Genomic DNA, 23,774 nt, shown 5'->3' with positions numbered 1-23,774 from the left:
TCACAGAGACTGGATTTCAGCTATATTTTATGTTTTGTTCACCTAATGAACACAATTTTGACATTGATAGAATGAGTGATGAATACATGGGATTTTAATAAAATTCTTTAACAAAATGAAAAAAAAAAAGACAAAAAATTTAATTTATAAGACTTTTGAATACAAAAGACAGAGAAGAAATATGCCTGTATGCGTCGGTGTACTTGTGTTTGTGTATTATTTTTTAGACTACACGTCAGATAGCTTCTGTAGTAACCCCAAAGAGGTAAGATAAATAAATTCATTGAATATTCCAGTTTTCAGTCAACGCAAACACCACGTTTTTCTTTTTCATTTTCCCTAAAATGGACCTAAAACTGTAGGTCCATGGACGTGCATGTGGATGTGAACTAGATAGAGATGCATATATCCGGTATAAAGAGCGCAATGGAGTTCAAGAAGGCAGCCTGCAGGGTGGAACGATGCCACTGCCAAAGCAGGTTCTCCTGTTTTTTTCTGATCAGGAAGGGGACGCCTGTATGCCGGCTGCAGGGGGCGGTGCAGCCACCTGATCTGATGAAGGCTGGAGAGTTCACCTTAGGTGGCATTTTCACCTTTCGCACAAGGCACAGAGGCCGTGTGTCCACATTTGAAACTTTACTTAATCCTGTAAGTTTGCACTTTTGTTTGGTTCAACTTTGCTGTGCTTTTATCTTTTCTTGCAAATGAAACTAGTCAAAATGTGTGCCATTTTCTCCCCAAGCATAAATGTAAGCAAATTCAAATTTGCCCAAACTATGATCTTCACAATTGAGGAAATAAATCAAAATCTCTCAATTCTCCCGAACCACAACCTGGGCAACAAGATATACAGTTCCTGTGGTATGGCAAACATTGTTAAGTCTGCACTAGATTTAGCGAGTGGGCAGAGAGAGATCATAGACGAGAAGAACTGCACAAAGGCTCAAACTGCCCCTGCTGCGCTTGGCCACTCTGCCTCCACAACCACGGTGGCAGATTATCAGAAGATTTCAGATACTCGTGGTAAATATTTTACTCCTGTTAAAAACATATATTTTTTAATCACAGCCATTTTATTTTGTGTGGCTGGAGATATGTACTTCTGGATTTTGAAGAGCTTCTTTATAATTGACCTCCTTTGGACATTTCTATAATTTCTGTCGTCCAGAAATATCTGTTTCTTTAACTTCTTTGCTGCAGCTCAGCCACTTTGCAACCTGCACATGTCTGAGCAGCAGAGAGGAGTTTCCATCCTTCTTCTGAACCATTCCCAGCGATCTCCACCAGAGCAGAGCTTCAGCAAAGCTTGCCAAGCTCTTTGGCTGGACTTGCGTAGGGGCAGTTGGTAATAAAAACGACTATGGCATCAATGGGATTGCCGCATTTATGCAGGCTGCACAGAAGGAAGGGGTGCGCATTGAGTATTATGAGGCATTTGAACAAACAGGTCCTCCTTATGAGTTAAGGAAAGTAGGTCAAACTGTGAAGCACTCCACCTCTGAAGTCATAATGGCCTTCCTGTCCCACAAAGAAATAACACTTGCAGCTGTACAGGCTGAACATTACAGGACCGCAGTGGGGTGGCATTGACGCCTGGTTCACAAATCACTCCCTGACTCATTACATCCATCCTCTCTGGGCTTCACCATCAGCTGAACTCACATCCCGGGGCTGGAGGAGCACCTGAGGCAGCTCCATCCCCCACAATTCCCTGACAGTAAGCTTGAGTGACACCACAGGGGTGCAGCGAAAACCATGCAGCGGCTCTGAGAGCTTGCAGAATGTTGAGACATATTTTACAGATGTGACGAAGCTGAGATTCACAAACATTGTCTACAAGTCAGTTTATGTGGTGGCTCATGCGTTTCACAACTTGGTCACATGTGAAGAGTTGCCCTTTGTGTAATGGTAGCTGTGCTGATATCACACACACACACACACACACAAAAGAAGACAATCTGTTTTTTTTTTTTCCTGTCTATTCTAGACCTCTCCTCCATTACTAACAGAATATCAACTTTGCAACAAGTTACGGGGAGAGAGGGACTTTTGACCAGACTCGTCTGCCAGATATGAATTCCTAAACTTACAACAAATAACCGGACCATGGGACCATGCAGGAACCATGCAAGTTGCTACAGTTGGAGTCTTTGATGCCACTCAGCCCCTTAACTGTCAATTTATGATGAATGGAATGAAAATAGTTTGGGCTTGAAGAAGTCAAACGGTGCATATTCACATTGCTTTGCACTCATGTTTCTGGTTTGCCAGCCAGGTACGCCATACTACATAATATTTCTTAAGCCACTGAGATCAAAATTTGATAAAAATTTCATGTTTCTGGCTATTGGCCAAATATGAGTGGAGACAAGTGCATCTTAACATGTTTTTGCTTGAGGGGGAAAATTTTGACATCCATCATCGCCTTGGTGTTCTTTCACTTCAGAGAAACTCCTATTGTCAGGGCCAACAACTCTGAGCTGAGCTTCCTGCTGCACTTCTCTGTGTTCACTGTTAACTGTGGCTGTGGAGATATTTGCTATCTTAGCTATTTTCAGCTATGGAATGTTTTATTTTCTTTATCCCTAAATGTTACATAATTTCACTGTGTCTAGAGCAACGAAACACTAAAAAGTATATTATGGGAAATACAAAAGATGATCAATATTAAATTGACAACATGTCATTCTTCTCGCAAAAAAATAAAGATGCTGTCCATGCTATGCTGTTTTCACCAATAATTGAACTTAATTTGTTTTGCATAATCATTTGAAACAAACTTTTTCATGCACTGATTCAGATGTACAGAATGTCCAGATGTATTTTATTTGCATGTTTGTTATGTCCAGAAAGCTTGAACAGTTTCCCTTTTCATTAGATTAGTTAGCCAGGAAAATAAAGCCATATTTCTATCTTTTGATAGACTGGTTCCTGTCAGAATATACTGTGACCAAAATTGAAGACTCAACTTTCACAGCTTCGTAATACAGAGGAATAGTTTGAATGTCACAGCCTTTTGTATTGTTTCTAATGACATGCCACAATTTACCATCTTCTAATGGTCACTTTAAGCATAATGATCCACTGTGTCACAAAGCAAAGACATCTGAAACTGCTTTCATGACTGTGATAACGGGATCAGTGTTCTTCAGTGGTCTTGTCAGCCGCCAGACTAAATCCTTAAAAACTAGAAAACCTGTGATGTGATAGAACAGATGATGTGAAACTATCATGTCAACATGGACCAGAGTCAAAAAGGAAATGTTCCAAATATAACCCAAAAATGAGAAGCCCCGTTGCTAATAGGGCCTCTCAGTTCAGTCAGGGTACAAATGTTGTATAGTTTTAACATACACTATATTGCTGACATGAACAGTTAAACACTGGATTTACTGGATGCGTAAACACACTGTACAGCTATATGGATGCTATATGGTGGTTCACAGAATCTGCTGCTTTAATAAAAGTGTTGCCAGTAAACAGTAAAATTGATCATTATTTCAGACAGGGCCCATGTGTATTCTTGTCAGATTTGCTCTGCATGCCTGACATCCTTTACAAAAACACAAAAAAAACCAACAAAATAAATAAATAAATTATGACCTGTGAGAACGGCCCACTAAGTTGGCTCCTACACCTGGGACATATAAAACACATCCTTCCAAGAAACCTAAAGGTGCCAAAGGCGAAGCTCTGAGATGACAGCAGCCACATTTGCCTTCTTAACGTTGTTCACTTGGGTGGTGTCCTCTGGCACATGGCTCAGCCAGGACGGATATACTGAGCTCAGTCAGTGCGGCGGGCATGATGCTGCGACAAAGGGCTTCAACTCAAGTGCCTCATATAAAAAGGCTGTCAGTCCCGAAAACACTGAACTGAAGCCGACATACATGAGGTGAGTATATTGTCTGTCAGTCATGGTGTTTTCTGTTTTCTCTAATTTCCTTCATTTGTATGTTCCTCATTAACTTACTTTTTCTTTGTCAAGAATACCCACAGGGTGATTTTTCCCACAGATTCACCAGCAATTAGCTTGTAATTGAATGATTTCCTCAGCAGGGAACCAGCCTGAACTGTATGTGGGCCTAAATTCCATTCTGACAGACCCCTAAAATGATAATTACACAATTTCCTGAGGAGCTTTTATGAAGCAATTACAATTTGAAGTTATTTACTCTAATTATAGGCCAATAAAAGTCTCCTGTTTGAGTTGATATGCTTTTCATTTGGCATTGTTTTTTTTGTTGTTTTTGCACGTAGCTTACATTAGAATGCCAGCTTAGCTTCTGTTGGTGAATAGTTGGGTTACGACAGTAACTGGATGTTGTCGATGTATGGAACTTTTTTCTGTCTTAATTAGATGTTTTGAAATGTGTGTCGACCTGGAGAGGATTTTGACACAGGACTGGATGACACAAGGCTGTATTTCCTTTCTTCATGGGTCTTTGAACTCAATGCTCTTTGACGCTTGTGTGAACCACTTTGAAAGAACGAAAGAGCGGCTAAATAAATGTGTCGGCAAATGTAAAAATCTGAATTTGCTTGTACATTTGTGTTCAAGATTCAACCCTGGGCCGATTGTACTTACAACACAGGTGGGCATCATGTCTTAATAGAGATCATATTCACCACATTTCATACAAAATGGAATTTGAATTTTTTGCCATGGTTGTGTAGGGAATGTATTTTTTTTATGACTTGTTTATAAAATGTATTAATTCTTTCACGTATTTGTCTGTAAAATTCCTCACACAGATAAAGACAGAGAGTTTCAGCCCATATTTGAATTACAGATGTGCCTGTCCTGTATCTGCTCCCCTGAGCTCTGTGGCACGCTCCTCTCGTAATATTACTCCTGTGGACTTCCAGAAAACAATGGATTATATCTGCATGTGCCAGGCACGCAAGCTTAAGGCCAAACGTCCTCAATGTATTTTTTATGGAGAAGTTGGTCCAGGATTTCCAGAGTTCCTTATTTTCATATTGTCTGAGAACAAAGTGAGTCTGATCTCCTATGAAAAGCCACATGTTCAATTCTGCCTTTTACGCTATATATTATATCCTCAGTATTTTTATGTACAGCATAATCAGTGTTCACCTCTGCCAGGGGAATTGTGATAAATAGAAAATAATGCAGTGAACTATAAAAGTATTAACAGCTTGATGGATATTTATTAGTTGCAATTAACCTTAAATAAGAAGAGAATACCACATTCACATTTGAACAATAACTAGCTATATTTTACTTCAGCAGATGCTGTCCAAGTTCTGTCCAACACATCGTTCAAATGAAGCATTTCCACCACAAGCAGGTAACATGTCAACGCAAAACTAAAACATCCATCACTCAGAAGAGTGTACATAAAATCCTTCAACATTATAAAGCTCCTTGTTAACTTTGCTCTCTGCTGTTCAAATTGCCTGTCCATTCGGTAGGCTGGATTGTGTGCAGTTCTGACACTATGAGATGGATTGGGACATTTTTTCTGGCAACTGTGTTACTGCTTGGAACCTACATGACAAGAAGAAAAATCTCGCCACAAAGAGTCAGTCCTGCTCAAGACTCCAGGAGTAACTCCATGATGGTGATATTGTTTAGTCTGACATTTCACTCCTTTTCACCACCACCAGCCATCCACCAGCCCGCTGAGTGGTGCAACATTGCCGTTGGGATCTCTTTTGTGGTCTATATCTCTTGTGCTATAGGCAGAATTGTGCACATTTTCTTAGCCTGCAGGACGGCTCATACTGTTGTCAAACTATTGTACCCAATACAGCAGCACTTTATAGTGCTGCCTCTTACTGTGTTGTTTCTCTGGATGACTCTAAGTCCTCTTTTTCCAATTAAGAACATGAAACTCTGGCTTGAAGACATACGTCACGAGGGCAGTGTGGGATTGACACTAAAATCTTGGGCTGTGTTAGGGCAGATGGAGCTGCTGACTACTTTCTACTGTCTGTTTGTCTCACTACCACCTCTGCTGGAAACTGTCCTCACAAAACTGAATTTGTTGAGCATTGTTTTAAAAGTTGAAATGATAACTTTTCTTCAGAATGCTAGGGTACCAACAAAGTATATACTGGTAATTAAGGTCAGCAGGTTGATCTAAAGTCTTTGCCAAGCACATGTTTTAACTGGAAAAAAAAATGTTTGTTCAAGGGAAAAAAAAAAAAAGTAATTCAGCAGTGATCACTCCCTTTGTTGTTCCTTGTGATAAGCATTTGAACCCAATCAGACCTGAACTTTACTAAGGACTGGCTTACTAAACTTACTTTGAGCATTTGAACGTCATTAAAAATATATAAAGTCCAAAACAAATATAAAATGTGTATGCTTAGATAAATAAATGAGAGAAAAATTAAAGAGATAACATAAATATCAATGTGTTTATTATTGTCATGTTTTCTATAGCAATTATGTTGTAGCACTTTATTACAGCCCACTATAAAATAGATAGAGGGCCAGCAGTAACATCAGCATACACTTTAACAGATGTCACATGCCCATAAATATACCATAAATATTTAAGAAAATATACATTCACAGCAGATGGTTATGGTTAGGGAAAGATTGTGGTCTGATTTCATCCTTTTCTCTTTTTTTACATTTAATCAAATCCACAAATTTACAGTATTGTTAAACAAAGTGCTTTTGTTTTTAAAGGCAGGATAAAGACAACACCAGTGACAAACTCTGTCTCTGTTGGGTCCACCTGACAGCTCTGTCTCCCACAACTACCTGCTCTGGGTGAATGAAAGCCAGGAATACAGCAGGATCCAAATATTTTAAAGTTTCACAGTTTAGGCAACAATTGTGTTTCTTTCAAGTACTTGTGTAGAAAATGTAAAAGAAATAACAGTCTGTCTGCCATCTGTCAATCAGCAGCATCAATCTCAGGGATTGAGTCATTTCAATGGCAGTTCCAAATATGAAAACCTAATTATCTTCTGATAATTGGGAGAATGGTCACATGTTTTTTGCTTCCCTTTGGATGAAAAAAGCTATAAAAGTCAGCTCCTATGTCAGAGTTGCAGCATAGGGTGGGGAGGCTCGTGATGGATTGGATCACTGTGGTCATATTTACTCTGTTGGCGGGTGTGAAGACAGAAAACCAAACATGCAAAATGATCGGGGAGACAGGTTTCTTGGAGTTTTCTAAAGAAGGTGATCTTATTATAGGAGGAATTTTTGCCATAACTAGCACACGCCGATTGGTTGATAATGGCTACCAGGCATATCCATATACATACTGCATAAAGTAAGTGAATATGTTTGGACAATAGAAAAACTGCTGTTTTTTTTTGTACTATTCGATGTATTGAAAAATGATCAGAAATGTATGCATGTGTTAACACTTCTTGCAGATGGAATGACAGGGAACTGAAGTTTGCCAGGACAGTGATTTTTACTGTGGAGGAGATCAACAGAGATACGGAGCTTCTTCCAGGAGTCAGTCTGGGCTATAAACTCTATAATGGCTGCGGGAGTGAAAACCTGATTCGAGCAGCTGTAGAAGCTGTGAATGGAGAGGATTCGGGGGGTTGCACTGGTCGGATACAGGCCCTCTTAGGTCATTCATCCTCTGGAGTGAGTGAAAAGATAAACACTATACTAAGTCCACTGTCTATTCCACAGGTGAGACGAGAGGAGCATGAAATAGCAGTTACTCTGTGGGGTTTATTCATATTTCCATCAACATATTTCTGTGCTGTGTTTAATACGTCTTGTCTCTTTGAAGGTGAGCTACCTCTCTACTTGTGCTTGTCTGAGTGACAAACGGCTGTACCCCACATTCTTCAGGACCGTGCCGAGCGACCGTTTCCAAGTCATCGCTCTGGTCCAGCTTATGAAATACTTTGACTGGCGTTGGGTGGGGATTATTCATTCTGCACGTTTGTATTCAGAAGAAGCTACTGCTGAATTTGTTAAGGATGCAGAAAAAGAGGGAATATGCATTGAATACAGGTTGCCTTACGCAAAGACATTACAGAGCAGGTTCAATGCTATTTTAGAGATGCTGAGGAAGTCCACATCAAAGGTGGTCCTGTTGTTCATGTCTCTGTCTTACACCAAATCGTTCTTGTCAAAAGTACAGAATTATAACATAAGTGGAAAGCAGTGGGTTGGCAGCGAGTCTTGGATTACACAAGTAGACCTGGCTTCTAACGAGAGAAGGAGCATTTTGCAGGGGGCATTGGGCTTCGCTCTCCCTCAGGCATCCATTCCAGGACTCAGTGAATTCTTACTCAGCTTAAAACCATCTGATGAACCACGGAGTGCTTTAATCACCGCATTCTGGGAGAACTTATTTGGCTGCAGCTTCTCACCATCAAATGCTAGTGCTCTGTGCACCGGTGCAGAGGATCTCAAGACAGTCTCCAGTGACTACACACATGTGACACATTTCAGGGCCGAGAACAATGTGTACAAAGCTGTGTACTTGGTGGCATATGCTCTCCATGCTCTTTTGCAATGTCAAAATGGCTCAAATCCCATCACAGGGAACTCCTGCATAACCAAGGATGATGTCCGGCCTGATCTAGTAGGTTCTAGTGCATCTAATCAGGCATAGTGTTAGCATGCACTGTTTCTATACTGGGTTCTAAATATATAGACTTGTTCTCTTGCCGGTTCTATGTATCCTAATAAGGTTTTATTGTCTCTTTATAGGTGTTGCAGCACATTAAGTATGTAAATTTCACAACACACAATGGGGAGAAGGTTTTCTTTGATGAAAATGGTGACTCGGTTGCCTACTATGACTTAGTGAACTGGCAGATGAGAGAAGACGGCTTGGTTGAGATTGTAAATATTGGTCAGTACGATACTTCTGTTCCAGGAGGTGGAAAATTGAAACTAAAACCAAACACCAAAATAGTTTGGGGAGGAAACGAGTATCATGACAACAAACAGCATGAAGTGAGTTTCATTTCATTTAATGTTGGTGCTGATTTACAGCTTTTTGTATAGTTGACTTTTCATATGATGTGTTTTGCCTGATCAGGTCCTGAGGTCTGTCTGCAGAGAACCGTGCCCTCCAGGGACTCGAAAGGCAATAAACAAGCGTAAGCCTGTGTGCTGTTTTGACTGCTTTGATTGCCCTGAGGGAACAATCAGTAATCAGACAAGTGAGTAAGAATTCAAAATTCTTTCATTAATTCATGTGTATTGTGTGACGCTAACATGAAAAGCATCATTCTATATTCATTATTTTACTTTGCAAAATGGCAAATCTCTCAACTCTCTAACAGATGCTCCAGTATGTTTGACCTGTCCGCCTGAATTTTGGCCAAATGAAAAGAAAGACAAGTGTCTTCCAAAACCTACTGAATACCTTTCCTACAAAGAGATCATGGGGGCACTTTTGACCCTATTTGGCTGTTTTGGTGTATTTTTGTCTCTCATGACCACAATCATTTTTTTGACCCATAAAGAGACCCCTATTGTAAAGGCAAACAACTCTGAGCTGAGCTTCCTGCTGCTCTTCTCACTGAAACTGTGTTTCCTGTGTTCTCTGACCTTCATCGGTCGGCCATCTGAGTGGTCCTGCATGCTGCGCCACACAGCATTCGGCATCACCTTCGTCCTCTGTATCTCCTGCGTTCTGGGGAAAACTATCGTGGTGCTAATGGCCTTCAGAGCTACACTTCCAGGCAGTAATGTGATGAAGTGGTTTGGTCCTACACAGCAGAGACTCAGCGTTCTGACTTTCACTCTCATTCAGGTTGTGATTTGTACACTATGGCTGACAATTAACCCTCCTTTCCCAAAGATGAACATGAAGTACTACAAAGAAAGGATCATTTTAGAGTGTGCCCTGGGTTCAGCTCTTGGATTCTGGGCAGTGCTCGGTTATATTGGACTTCTTGCTCTCTTGTGTTTTGTGCTTGCTTTTCTTGCTAGGAAGCTCCCAGACAGCTTTAACGAAGCCAAACTGATTACTTTTAGCATGCTGATATTCTGTGCAGTCTGGATCACATTTATCCCAGCATATGTCAGCTCTCCTGGGAAGTTCACTGTAGCTGTGGAGATATTTGCTATTTTAGCTTCAAGTTTTGGTTTGTTGGTATGCATTTTTTTCCCAAAATGCTATATAATTATCTTCAGGCCAGAAAAAAACCTAAAGAAAAATTTGCTGGGAAAAATAGCAACAAGAACACTTTGAAATAAAACACAGAAGTAAAAGTAAAGAGTAAATGTGTAAATGAGTGTTGCTGAGAATAAACCAACTTCTACAACTACAACAAACAGCCTCTATTTTTTATAAATGTAACAATCATAAGAGTCAGTGGCCTGTGGTTGCCAACACCCTGCAGGTCAACCACCATCTCCTCTGGCTTACTGAAATTCAAAAAGAGATGGTTTTCATCACACCAGTCCATGAATGTAAGTCCTGGATGCTGATAAAATGCAAATAATGCCAACCTGCTGTCTCCATTATTATTATTTACGGCAGGGTGACCTTTAAATCATTCAGCCCCTTAATTAAAAGAGGTGGCTGTATTGTACTAAAGCCTGAGCTGCAATCAACAAATAAGAGAGGGGCAAATGAGGTTAGATCATTGATTGTTGAAATGCGTCACGGCTATAATGGTACCGTCTGCATTCCAGTTAGACCTGAAACTGAAAAGTTTCTGAAAAACAGCTGACCACAACTTTCACCAAATGAATCCTTTCATGAATGTAAAATTAAGCGTTGCCCAGTAGATGTCACCATGCTAACTGCATCAATCGTGTCAATACAAACAATGAACGTGTCTCAGCACAATGTTTATGCTTTTTTGACTCATCTAGTGAATTTATTAATTGCTATGTACAGACAAAAATATTCTGTAAATCAAATGTTTTTATTAGGCAATGAAACGGGGACTACAGTATAACTTATACTGTGTGAACAGTAATTAGCTTCATTTTACTTCAGCAGATGCTGTCCAAGTTCTGTCCAACACATTGTTCAAATGAAGCATTTCCACCACAAGCAGGTAACATGTCAACGCAAAACTAAAACATCCATCACTCAGAAGAGTGTACATAAAATCCTTCAACATTATAAAGCTCCTTGTTAACTTTGCTCTCTGCTGTTCAAATTGCCTGTCCATTCGGTAGGCTGGATTGTGTGCAGTTCTGACACTATGAGATGGATTGGGACATTTTTTCTGGCAACTGTGTTACTGCTTGGAACCTACATGACAAGAAGAAAAATCTCGCCACAAAGAGTCAGTCCTGCTCAAGACTCCAGCAGTAACTCCATGATGGTGATATTGTTTAGTCTGACATTTCACTCCTTTTCACCACCACCAGCCATCCACCAGCCCGCTGAGTGGTGCAACATTGCCGTTGGGATCTCTTTTGTGGTCTATATCTCTTGTGCTATAGGCAGAATTGTGCACATTTTCTTAGCCTGCAGGACGGCTCATACTGTTGTCAAACTATTGTACCCAATACAGCAGCACTTTATAGTGCTGCCTCTTACTGTGTTGTTTCTCTGGATGACTCTAAGCCCTCTTTTTCCAATTAAGAACATGAAACTCTGGCTTGAAGACATACGTCACAAGGGCAGTGTGGGATTGACACTAAAATCTTGGGCTGTGTTAGGGCAGATGGAGCTGCTGACTACTTTCTACTGTCTGTTTGTCTCACTACCAACTCTGCTGGAAACTGTCCTCACAAAACTGAATTTGTTGAGCATTGGTTTACACGGGGGCAGCATGGTGGCATCGTAGTTCAGCCTAGGTCCTGTCTGTGCAGTTTGCATGTTCTCCTCATGTCTGCGTCGGTTTCCTCCCTCTGTCCAAAGACATGCATGTCTAGGTTAACTGGTGACTCTGCCCTGCCCCTCGCCCAGTGTCAGCTGGGATTGCCTCCAGCAGCCCTGGGACCCGGAAACGGAAAAAGTGATAGAAGATGGATGGATGGATTGTTTTGCATGTTGATTTTAACTTTTCTGCAGAATACTAAGGTACCAACAAAGTATATACTAGTAACTAAAATCAGCAGGTTGATCTAAAGCAGGGGTGTCAAAGTCAAATTCACAGTGGACCAAAATTAAAAACTGGGACGGTGTTGTGGGCCAAACTCAATATTTATTGAAAAATATACTGCAACTGTGCATCTTATCCTTTCTCTCCAGATATGTAATATTGAACCTTTTCAAATGGAAGCAACTTTTTTGTTGCGTGAACATTGAATCTGGAACAACCAAAGCTAAAAATTATAAACACATGAGAAATTTAATTTGAAATAAAACACACATATGTTGTATTTGTTTGTTATTATGTTTCTCTCCATCTGTAGTCTTTCAAGTTCCTATTTAATGTAAATCTTTTTAACAGGCCAACAACAAAACAACCAAAAATAATAATAATTTCCTTCAATGAAAATGCAATCGTTCCAACTATTAACAGTCCATGCCTTGGAGTAGAAAAAGTGCATCATGGCAACATTCATTCAAGCTCAGTTTGCTCTGATTTACTGTGATGCACATTGGTTCGAGGCTGATACCTGACATCTCTTCTTAGATGCAAGTGCATCAATGTCTGGGTTAGGCTCTGTGCTGAGGAAATCCTCAGGACTGAGTGAAGATGTTCATCAGTGAAAAGACCCCTTAGTGGTGTTTTGTTCATCATCAAAGACAACAGTTGCTCACATAGACATGTGCTGCCGAACATAGAGAGCATTTGAGCAGCTTGGGCACGGAGTTGGGGCAGTGTGTCGGGGAGGAAACATGGAAACTGTGCAGCACCCACAGACTCATACTTTGACTTGAGCGTGTCAGTGCACTGGGGTTCAGTCAGTTCCAATCAGGAGGTTGGCTGGCGCACTTTCCACGTCAACCGCAAACGGATTATTGAGCAGCCCAAGTCTGCGTTTCTGGGTTTCAAAGTCGGCAAATCGGGTAGACTCGGCGCTGAGTATGCTGAGTTTCTGCTCAGTTAATGCCAACGATTGTCAAAAGAAAAAGCGGGGGTGCTTAGCGGTCTCGGCTGACGCGAAAAGCAAAGCATTCTGGGATTTGTAGTATTAACGGTGTATGCACTAAATGTTGGCGGGCAGTTCTAAAACATATTTGATATGATCTCGCGGGCCAAATATAATTACACCAAGGACCAGATTTGTTCCGCGGGCCTGAGTTTGTCAGCCGTGATCAAAAGTTTAAAGTCTTTGCCAAGCACATGTTTTAAGTGGAAAAAAAAGTTTGTTCGAAGAAAAAAAAAACTAAAGAAGCAAAAAAAAGTAATTCAGCAGTGATCACTCCCTTTGTTGTTCCTGGTGATAAGTATTTGAACCCAATAAGACCTGAACTTTAGTAAGCCAGTCCCTTTGAGCATTTGAACTTCATTAAAAAGATATGAAGTCCAAAACAAATATAAAATGTGTATGCTTAGATAAATAAATGAGAGAAAAATTAAAGAGATAACATAAATATCAGTGTGTTTATTATTGTCATGTGTTCTATAGCAATTATGTTGTAGTACTTTATTACAGCCCACTATAAAATAGATAGAGGGCCAGCAGTAACATCAGCATACACTTTAACAGATGTCACATGCCCATAAATATACCATAAATATTTAAGAAAATATACATTCACAGCAGATGGTTATGGTTAGGGAAAGATTGTGGTCTGATTTCATCCTTTTCTCTTTTTTCACATTTAATCAAATCCACAAATTTACAGTATTGTTAAACAAAGTGCTTTTGTTTTTAAAGGCAGGATAAAGACAACACCAGTGACAAACTCTGTCTCTGTTGGGTCCACCTGACAGCTCTGTCTCCCACAACTACCTGCTCTGGGTGAATGAAAGCCAGGAATACAGCAGGATCCAAATATTTTAAAGTTTCACAGTTTAGGCAACAATTGTGTTTCTTTCAAGTACTTGTGTAGAAAATGTAAAAGAAATAACAGTCTGTCTGCCATCTGTCAATCAGCAGCATCAATCTCAGGGATTGAGTCATTTCAATGGCAGTTCCATATATGAAAACCTAATTATCTTCTGATAATTGGGAGAATGGTCACATGTTTTTTGCTTCCCTTTGGATGAAAAAAGCTATAAAAGTCAGCTCCTTTGTCAGAGTTGCAGCATAGGGTGGGGAGGCTCGTGATGGATTGGATCACTGTGGTCATATTTACTCTGTTGGCGGGTGTGAAGACAGAAAACCAAACATGCAAAATGATCGGGGAGACAGGTTTCTTGGAGTTTTCTAAAGAAGGTGATCTTATTATAGGAGGAATTTTCTCCATAACTAGCACACGCCAATTGGTTGATAATGGCTACCAGGCATATCCATATACATACTGCATAAAGTAAGTGAATATGTTTGGACAATAGAAAAACTGCTGTTTTTTTTTTTTTTTGTACTATTCGATGTATTGAAAAATGATCAGAAATGTATGCATGTGTTAACACTTCTTGCAGATGGAATGACAGGGAACTGAAGTTTGCCAGGACAGTGATTTTTACTGTGGAGGAGATCAACAGAGATACGGAGCTTCTTCCAGGAGTCAGTCTGGGCTATAAACTCTATAATGGCTGCGGGAGTGAAAACCTGATTCGAGCAGCTGTAGAAGCTGTGAATGGAGAGGATTCGGGGGGTTGCACTGGTCGGATACAGGCCCTCTTAGGTCATTCATCCTCTGGAGTGAGTGAAAAGATAAACACTATACTAAGTCCACTGTCTATTCCACAGGTGAGATGAGAGGAGCATGAAATAGCAGTTACTCTGTGGGGTTTATTCATATTTCCATCAACATATTTCTGTGCTGTGTTTAATACGTCTTGTCTCTTTGAAGGTGAGCTACCTCTCTACTTGTGCTTGTCTGAGTGACAAACGGCTGTACCCCACATTCTTCAGGACCGTGCCGAGCGACCGTTTCCAAGTCATCGCTCTGGTCCAGCTTATGAAATACTCTGACTGGCGTTGGGTGGGGATTATTCATTCTGCGGGTTTGTATACAGAAGAAGCTACTGCTGAATTTGTTAAGGATGCAGAAAAAGAGGGAATATGCATTGAATACAAATTGTCTTACTCAAAGACATTACAGAGCACGTTCAATGCTATTTTAGAGATGCTGAGGAAGTCCACATCAAAGGTGGTCCTGTTGTTCATGTCCCTGTCTCACACCAAATCGTTCTTGTCAAAAGTACAGAATTATAACATAAGTGGAAAGCAGTGGGTTGGCAGCGAGTCTTGGATTACACAAGTAGACCTGGCTTCTAACGAGAGAAGGAGCATTTTGCAGGGGGCATTGGGCTTCGCTCTCCCTCAGGCATCCATTCCAGGACTCAGTGAATTCTTACTCAGCTTAAAACCATCTGATGAACCACGGAGTGCTTTAATCACCGCATTCTGGGAGAACTTATTTGGCTGCAGCTTCTCACCATCAAATGCTAGTGCTCTGTGCACCGGTGCAGAGGATCTCAAGACAGTCTCCAGTGACTACACACATGTGACACATTTCAGGGCCGAGAACAATGTGTACAAAGCTGTGTACTTGGTGGCATATGCTCTCCATGCTCTTTTGCAATGTCAAAATGGCTCAAATCCCATCACAGGGAACTCCTGCATAACCAAGGATGATGTCCGGCCTGATCTAGTAGGTTCTAGTGCATCTAATCAGGCATAGTGTTAGCATGCACTGTTTCTATACTGGGTTCTAAATATATAGACTTGTTCTCTTGCCGGTTCTATGTATCCTAATAAGGTTTTATTGTCTCTTTATAGGTGTTGCAGCACATTAAGTATGTAAATTTCACAACACACAATGGGGAGAAGGTTTTCTTTGATGAAAATGGTGACTCGGTTGCCTACTATGACTTAGTGAACTGGCAGATGAGAGAAGACGGCTTGGTTGAGATTGTAAATATTGGTCAGTACGATACTTCTGTTCCAGGAGGTGGAAAATTGAAACTAAAACCAAACACCAAAATAGTTTGGGGAGGAAACGAGTATCATGACAACAAACAGCATGAAGTGAGTTTCATTTCATTTAATGTTGGTGCTGATTTACAGCTTTTTGTATAGTTGACTTTTCATATGATGTGTTTTGCCTGATCAGGTCCTGAGGTCTGTCTGCAGAGAACCGTGCCCTCCAGGGACTCGAAAGGCAATAAACAAGCGTAAGCCTGTGTGCTGTTTTGACTGCTTTGATTGCCCTGAGGGAACAATCAGTAATCAGACAAGTGAGTAAGAATTCAAAATTCTTTCATTAATTCATGTGTATTGTGTGACGCTAACATGAAAAGCATCATTCTATATTCATTATTTTACTTTGCCAAATGGCAAATCTCTCAACTCTCTAACAGATGCTCCAGTATGTTTGTCCTGTCCGCCTGAATTTTGGCCAAATGAAAAGAAAGACAAGTGTCTTCCAAAGCCTACTGAATACCTTTCCTACAAAGAGATCATGGGGGCACTTTTGACCCTATTTGGCTGTTTTGGTGTATTTTTGACTCTCATGACCACAATCATTTTTTTGACCCATAAAGAGACCCCTATTGTAAAGGCAAACAACTCAGAGCTGAGCTTCCTGCTGCTCTTCTCACTGAAACTGTGTTTCCTGTGTTCTCTGACCTTCATCGGTCGGCCCTCTGAGTGGTCCTGCATGCTGCGCCACACAGCATTCGGCATCACCTTCGTCCTCTGTATCTCCTGCGTTCTGGGGAAAACTATTGTGGTGCTTATGGCCTTCAGAGCTACACTTCCAGGCAGTAATGTGATGAAGTGGTTTGGTCCTACACAGCAGAGACTCAGCGTTCTGACTTTCACTCTCATTCAGGTTGTGATTTGTACACTATGGCTGACAATTAACCCTCCTTTCCCAAAGATGAACATGAAGTACTACAAAGAAAGGATCATTTTAGAGTGTGCCCTGGGTTCAGCTCTTGGATTCTGGGCAGTGCTCGGTTATATTGGACTTCTTGCTCTCTTGTGTTTTGTGCTTGCTTTTCTTGCTAGGAAGCTCCCAGACAGCTTTAACGAAGCCAAACTGATTACTTTTAGCATGCTGATATTCTGTGCAGTCTGGATCACATTTATCCCAGCATATGTCAGCTCTCCTGGGAAGTTCACTGTAGCTGTGGAGATATTTGCTATTTTAGCTTCAAGTTTTGGTTTGTTGGTATGCATTTTTTTCCCAAAATGCTATATAATTATCTTCAGGCCAGAAAAAAACCTAAAGAAAAATTTGCTGGGAAAAATAGCAACAAGAACACTTTGAAATAAAACACGGAAGTGAAAGCAAAGAGCAAATGTTCAGAGTGTTGCTGAGAATAAACCAACTTCACTGCCCATTCTAGATGTTGTAGATGCACAGATTACTGTTGTAACCTGTTGACTTGTGTGCTCAATGAATTGAATTCACTGAATAAGATCTGCACAGTTTTATTTGATATACAGCTTACGCTTAAGCTGAGGGTGACTTTGGAGAAGTTAATTTTATAGCTACTGGACATAAAAACATTAAGACATATTACTAAAAAGAAATGGAAAATAATTAAACTTTCACTTTTTTTTGGTCTACATACAACAAAGTATTGTTAACTGTACAACAAACAGCCTCTATTCTTTATAAATGTAACAATCATAAGAGTCAGTGGCCTGTGGTTGCCAACACCCTGCAGGTCAACCACCATCTCCTCTGGCTTACTGAAATTCAAAACAAGATGGTTTTCATCACACCAGTCCATGAATGTAAGTCCTGCATGCTGATAAAATGCAAATAATGCCAACCTGCTGTCTCCATTATTATTATTTACGGCAGGGTGACCTTTAAATCATTCAGCCCCTTAATTAAAAGAGGTGGCTGTATTGTACTAAAGCCTGAGCTGCAATCAACAAATAAGAGAGGTGCAAATGAGGTTAGATCATTGATTGTTGAAATGCGTCACGGCTATAATGGTATCGTCTGCATTCCAGTTAGACCTGTACGCAAACTGAAAAGTTTCTGAAAAACAGCTGACCACAACTTTCACCAAATGAATCCTTTCATGAATGTAGAATTAAGCGTTGCCCAGTAGATGTCACCATGCTAACTGCATCAATCGTGTCAATACAAACAATGAACGTGTCTCAGCACAATGTTTATGCTTTTTTGACTCATCTAGTGAATTTATTAATTGCTATGTACAGACAAAAATATTCTGTAAATCAAATGATTTTATTAGGCAATGAAACGGGGACTACAGTGTAACTTATACTGTGTGAACAGTAATTAGCTTTATTTTACTTCAGCAGATGTTGTCCAAGTTCTGTCCAACACATTGTTCAAATGAAGCATTTCCACCACAAGCAGGTAACATGTCAACGCAAAACTAAAACATCCATCACTCAGAAGAGTGTACATAAAATCCTTCAACATTATAAAGCTCCTTGTTAACTTTGCTCTCTGCTGTTCAAATTGCCTGTCCATTCGGTAGGCTGGATTGTGTGCAGTTCTGACACTATGAGATGGATTGGGACATTTTTTCTGGCAACTGTGTTACTGCTTGGAACCTACATGACAAGAAGAAAAATTTCGCCACAAAGAGTCAGTCCTGCTCAAGACTCCAGGAGTAACTCCATGATGGTGATATTGTTTAGTCTGACATTTCACTCCTTTTCACCACCACCAGCCATCCACCAGCCCGCTGAGTGGTGCAACATTGCCGTTGGGATCTCTTTTGTGGTCTATATCTCTTGTGCTATAGGCAGAATTGTGCACATTTTCTTAGCTTGCAGGACGGCTCATACTGTTGTCAAACTATTGTACCCAATACAGCAGCACTTTATAGTGCTGCCTCTTACTGTGTTGTTTCTCTGGATGACTCTAAGTCCTCTTTTTCCAATTAAGAACATGAAACTCTGGCTTGAAGACATACGTCACGAGGGCAGTGTGGGATTGACACTAAAATCTTGGGCTGTGTTAGGGCAGATGGAGCTGCTGACTACTTTCTACTGTCTGTTTGTCTCACTACCACCTGCAACACCTGCTGGTCCCATATTTCATGAATTCTGTACTACAGCTCAACTCCATGAACTTCATGCAGCAACATGTTTTAAGCACACGTTTTAAGCGGAAAAATAAAAAAGTTTGTTAAGGGGAAAAAAATGTTTGTTCAAGGGAAAAAAAATTAAGGAAGCAAAAAAAAGTAATTCAGCAGTGATCACTCCCTTTGTTGTTCCTGGTGATAAGCATTTGAACCCAATAAGACCTGAACTTTAGTAAGCCAGTCCCTTTGAGCATTTGAACTTCATTAAAAAGATATGAAGTCCAAAACAAATATAAAATGTGTATGCTTAGATAAATAAATGAGAGAAAAATTAAAGAGATAACATAAATGTCTCTGTGTGTTTATTATTGTCAAGTGTTCTATAGCAATTATGTTGTAGTACTTTATTACAGCCCACTATAAAATAGATAGAGGGCCAGCAGTAACATCAGCATACACTTTAACAGATGTCACATGCCCATAAATATACCATAAATATTTAAGAAAATATACATTCACAGCAGATGGTTATGGTTAGGGAAAGATTGTGGTATGATTTCATCCTTTTCTCTTTTTTCACATTTAATCAAATCCACAAATTTACAGTATTGTTAAACAAAGTGCTTTTGTTTTTAAAGGCAGGATAAAGACAACACCAGTGACAAACTCTGTCTCTGTTGGGTCCACCTGACAGCTCTGTCTCCCACAACTACCTGCTCTGGGTGAATGAAAGCCAGGAATACAGCAGGATCCAAATATTTTAAAGTTTCACAGTTTAGGCAACAATTGTGTTTCTTTCAAGTACTTGTGTAGAAAATGTAAAAGAAATAACAGTCTGTCTGCCATCTGTCAATCAGCAGCATCAATCTCAGGGATTGAGTCATTTCAATGGCAGTTCCAAATTTGAAAACCTAATTATCTTCTGATAATTGGGAGAATGGTCACATATTTTTTGCTTCCCTTTGGATGAAAAAAGCTATAAAAGTCAGCTCCTATGTCAGAGTTGCAGCATAGGGTGGGGAGGCTCGTGATGGATTGGATCACTGTGGTCATATTTACTCTGTTGGCGAGTGTGAAGACAGAAAACCAAACATGCAAAATGATCGGGGAGACAGGTTTCTTGGAGTTTTCTAAAGAAGGTGATCTTATTATAGGAGGAATTTTCTCCATAACTAGCACACGCCAATTGGTTGATAATGGCTACCAGGCATATCCATATACATACTGCATAAAGTAAGTGAATATGTTTGGACAATAGAAAAACTGCTGTTTTTTTTTTGTACTATTCGATGTATTGAAAAATGATCAGAAATGTATGCATGTGTTAACACTTCTTGCAGATGGAATGACAGGGAACTGAAGTTTGCCAGGACAGTGATTTTTACTGTGGAGGAGATCAATAGAGATACGGAGCTTCTTCCAGGAGTCAGTCTGGGCTATAAACTCTATAATGGCTGCGGGAGTGAAAACCTGATTCGAGCAGCTGTAGAAGCTGTGAATGGAGAGGATTCGGGGGGTTGCACTGGTCGGATACAGGCCCTCTTAGGTCATTCATCCTCTGGAGTGAGTGAAAAGATAAACACTATACTAAGTCCACTGTCTATTCCACAGGTGAGAAGAGAGGAGCATGAAATAGCAGTTACTCTGTGGGGTTTATTCATATTTCCATCAACATATTTCTGTGCTGTGTTTAATACGTCTTGTCTCTTTGAAGGTGAGCTACCTCTCTACTTGTGCTTGTCTGAGTGACAAACGGCTGTACCCCACATTCTTCAGGACCGTGCCGAGCGACCGTTTCCAAGTCATCGCTCTGGTCCAGCTTATGAAATACTTTGACTGGCGTTGGGTGGGGATTATTCATTCTGCACGTTTGTATTCAGAAGAAGCTACTGCTGAATTTGTTAAGGATGCAGAAAAAGAGGGAATATGCATTGAATACAGGTTGCGTTACTCAATGACATTAGAGAGCACATTCAATGCTATTTTAGAGATGCTGAGGAAGTCCACATCAAAGGTGGTCCTGTTGTTCATGTCCCTGTCTTACACCAAATCGTTCTTGTCAAAAGTACAGAATTATAACATAAGTGGAAAGCAGTGGGTTGGCAGCGAGTCTTGGATTACACAAGTAGACCTGGCTTCTAACGAGAGAAGGAGCATTTTGCAGGGGGCATTGGGCTTCGCTCTCCCTCAGGCATCCATTCCAGGACTCAGTGAATTCTTACTCAGCTTAAAACCCTCTGATGAACCACGGAGTGCTTTAATCACCGCATTCTGGGAGAACTTATTTGGCTGCAGCTTCTCACCATCAAATGCTAGTGCTCTGTGCACCGGTGCAGAGGATCTCAAGACAGTCTCCAGTGACTACACACATGTGACACATTTCAGGGCCGAGAACAATGTGTACAAAGCTGTGTACTTGGTGGCATATGCTCTCCATGCTCTTTTGCAATGTCAAAATGGCTCAAATCCCATCACAGGGAACTCCTGCATAACCAAGGATGATGTCCGGCCTGATCTAGTAGGTTCTAGTGCATCTAATCAGGCATAGTGTTAGCATGCACTGTTTCTATACTGGGTTCTAAATATATAGACTTGTTCTCTTGCCGGTTCTATGTATCCTAATAAGGTTTTATTGTCTCTTTATAGGTGTTGCAGCACATTAAGTATGTAAATTTCACAACACACAATGGGGAGAAGGTTTTCTTTGATGAAAATGGTGACTCGGTTGCCTACTATGACTTAGTGAACTGGCAGATGAGAGAAGACGGCTTGGTTGAGATTGTAAATATTGGTCAGTACGATACTGTTCCAGGAGGTGGAAAATTGAAACTAAAACCAAACACCAAAATAGTTTGGGGAGGAAACAAGTATCATGACACCAAACAGCATGAAGTGAGTTTCATTTCATTTAATGTTGGTGCTGATTTACAGCTTTTTGCATAGTTGACTTTTCATATGATGTGTTTTGCCTGATCAGGTCCTGAGGTCTGTCTGCAGAGAACCGTGCCCTCCAGGGACTCGAAAGGCAATAAACAAGCGTAAGCCTGTGTGCTGTTTTGACTGCTTTGATTGCCCTGAGGGAACAATCAGTAATCAGACAAGTGAGTAAGAATTCAAAATTCTTTCATTAATTCATGTGTATTGTGTGACGCTAACATGAAAAGCATCATTCTATATTCATTATTTTACTTTGCAAAATGGCAAATCTCTCAACTCTCTAACAGATGCTCCAGTATGTTTGACCTGTCCGCCTGAATTTTGGCCAAATGAAAAGAAAGACAAGTGTCTTCCAAAACCTACTGAATACCTTTCCTACAAAGAGATCATGGGGGCACTTTTGACCCTATTTGGCTGTTTTGGTGTATTTTTGACTCTCATGACCACAATCATTTTTTTGACCCATAAAGAGACCCCTATTGTAAAGGCAAACAACTCAGAGCTGAGCTTCCTGCTGCTCTTCTCACTGAAACTGTGTTTCCTGTGTTCTCTGACCTTCATCGGTCGGCCCTCTGAGTGGTCCTGCATGCTGCGCCACACAGCATTCGGCATCACCTTCGTCCTCTGTATCTCCTGCGTTCTGGGCAAAACTATTGTGGTGCTTATGGCCTTCAGAGCTACACTTCCAGGCAGTAATGTGATGAAGTGGTTTGGTCCTACACAGCAGAGACTCAGCGTTCTGACTTTCACTCTCATTCAGGTTGTGATTTGTACACTATGGCTGACAATTAACCCTCCTTTCCCAAAGATGAACATGAAGTACTACAAAGAAAGGATCATTTTAGAGTGTGCCCTGGGTTCAGCTCTTGGATTCTGGGCAGTGCTCGGTTATATTGGACTTCTTGCTCTCTTGTGTTTTGTGCTTGCTTTTCTTGCTAGGAAGCTCCCAGACAGCTTTAACGAAGCCAAACTGATTACTTTTAGCATGCTGATATTCTGTGCAGTCTGGATCACATTTATCCCAGCATATGTCAGCTCTCCTGGGAAGTTCACTGTAGCTGTGGAGATATTTGCTATTTTAGCTTCAAGTTTTGGTTTGTTGGTATGCATTTTTTTCCCAAAATGCTATATAATTATCTTCAGGCCAGAAAAAAAACCTAAAGAAAAATTTGCTGGGAAAAATAGCAACAAGAACACTTTGAAATAAAACACAGAAGTAAAACTAAAGAGTAAATGTTCAGAGTGTTGCTGAGAATAAACCAACTTCACTGCCCATTCTAGATGTTGTAGATGCACAGATCACTGTTGTAACCTTTTGACTTGTTGTGTGTTAAATTAAGTGAATTCCCTGAATAAGATCTGCACAGTTTTATTTGATATACAGCTTAAGCTTAAGCTGAGGGTGACTTTGAAGAAGTTAATTTTATAGCTACTGGACATAAAATAAATGAAGACATACTCCTAAAGAGAAATAAAAAATAATTTTACTTTAATTTTTCTTTTGTATATATATATATATATATATAGTTTATACATAAGAGTCAGTGGCCTGTGGTTGCCAACACCCTGCAGGTCAAACACCATCTCCTCTGGCTTACTGAAATTCAAATCAAGATGCTTTTCTTCACACCGGTCCATAAATATATTCTGTGTTCTGATCTATGCGAAGTAGTCAGCAATATCACACTCTTCTTTCAAAAGCGAGAGCACAGCTGTGTCATTTGAAAATGTGATAAGTACATATAAAGTATATAAAGTGAAGAAAGGGCAGACGCAGCCTTGGGGGGCTCCTGTGTTCATCGTCCTGCATGTAGACCAAATGCCAGTAACACTTTCCTGCTGACTCCATTATGCTGTGCACTAGTAGA

General features: G+C 40.4%; 3 protein-coding genes across 3 annotated transcripts; all 3 read left to right on the top strand.

Annotated features, from left to right (window-relative positions):
• The first annotated feature begins 3,698 nt into the window (after positions 1–3,698).
• LOC115053198 (extracellular calcium-sensing receptor-like) lies at positions 3,699–10,166 on the top strand. The gene is made up of 6 exons (XM_029517764.1): positions 3,699–3,895; positions 7,366–7,636; positions 7,740–8,543; positions 8,672–8,920; positions 9,006–9,129; positions 9,253–10,166. Exons 1-6 carry the CDS (start codon positions 3,699–3,701, stop codon positions 10,164–10,166), a joined length of 2,559 nt encoding a protein of 852 aa, XP_029373624.1.
• Positions 10,167–14,172: 4,006 nt separating this feature from the next.
• On the top strand, positions 14,173–17,219 carry LOC115053197 (extracellular calcium-sensing receptor-like). Its single transcript, XM_029517763.1, has 6 exons — positions 14,173–14,306; positions 14,419–14,689; positions 14,793–15,596; positions 15,725–15,973; positions 16,059–16,182; positions 16,306–17,219. The coding sequence occupies exons 1-6, from the start codon at positions 14,173–14,175 to the stop codon at positions 17,217–17,219; spliced, it is 2,496 nt and encodes an 831-aa protein (XP_029373623.1).
• A 2,849-nt stretch (positions 17,220–20,068) lies between these two features.
• On the top strand, positions 20,069–23,113 carry LOC115053195 (extracellular calcium-sensing receptor-like). Its single transcript, XM_029517761.1, has 6 exons — positions 20,069–20,202; positions 20,310–20,580; positions 20,684–21,487; positions 21,616–21,861; positions 21,947–22,070; positions 22,194–23,113. Exons 1-6 carry the CDS (start codon positions 20,069–20,071, stop codon positions 23,111–23,113), a joined length of 2,499 nt encoding a protein of 832 aa, XP_029373621.1.
• The last annotated feature ends 661 nt before the right edge of the window (positions 23,114–23,774 follow it).

Source organism: Echeneis naucrates, chromosome 13 (assembly GCF_900963305.1).
Source record: "Echeneis naucrates chromosome 13, fEcheNa1.1, whole genome shotgun sequence".
In the NCBI taxonomy this organism is placed as follows: domain Eukaryota; kingdom Metazoa; phylum Chordata; class Actinopteri; order Carangiformes; family Echeneidae; genus Echeneis; species Echeneis naucrates.
Note: the sequence above shows the minus strand (reverse complement) of the source record. Positions and strands in the feature narration are given on the sequence as shown.

Bases quoted from the DNA above. Each gene is read 5' to 3' on its own strand.
- LOC115053197 (XM_029517763.1), top strand. From the start codon at position 14,173: ATGATCGGGGAGACAGGTTTCTTGGAGTTTTCTAAAGAAGGTGATCTT. The intron at 14,307-14,418 runs GTAAGTGAATAT...CACTTCTTGCAG, and splicing joins CCATATACATACTGCATAAA to ATGGAATGACAGGGAACTGA. The intron at 14,690-14,792 runs GTGAGATGAGAG...GTCTCTTTGAAG, and splicing joins GTCCACTGTCTATTCCACAG to GTGAGCTACCTCTCTACTTG.
- LOC115053198 (XM_029517764.1), top strand. From the start codon at position 3,699: ATGACAGCAGCCACATTTGCCTTCTTAACGTTGTTCACTTGGGTGGTG. The intron at 3,896-7,365 runs GTGAGTATATTG...CACTTCTTGCAG, and splicing joins CTGAAGCCGACATACATGAG to ATGGAATGACAGGGAACTGA. The intron at 8,921-9,005 runs GTGAGTTTCATT...TTGCCTGATCAG, and splicing joins ATGACAACAAACAGCATGAA to GTCCTGAGGTCTGTCTGCAG.
- LOC115053195 (XM_029517761.1), top strand. From the start codon at position 20,069: ATGATCGGGGAGACAGGTTTCTTGGAGTTTTCTAAAGAAGGTGATCTT. The intron at 20,203-20,309 runs GTAAGTGAATAT...CACTTCTTGCAG, and splicing joins CCATATACATACTGCATAAA to ATGGAATGACAGGGAACTGA. The intron at 22,071-22,193 runs GTGAGTAAGAAT...ACTCTCTAACAG, and splicing joins AACAATCAGTAATCAGACAA to ATGCTCCAGTATGTTTGACC.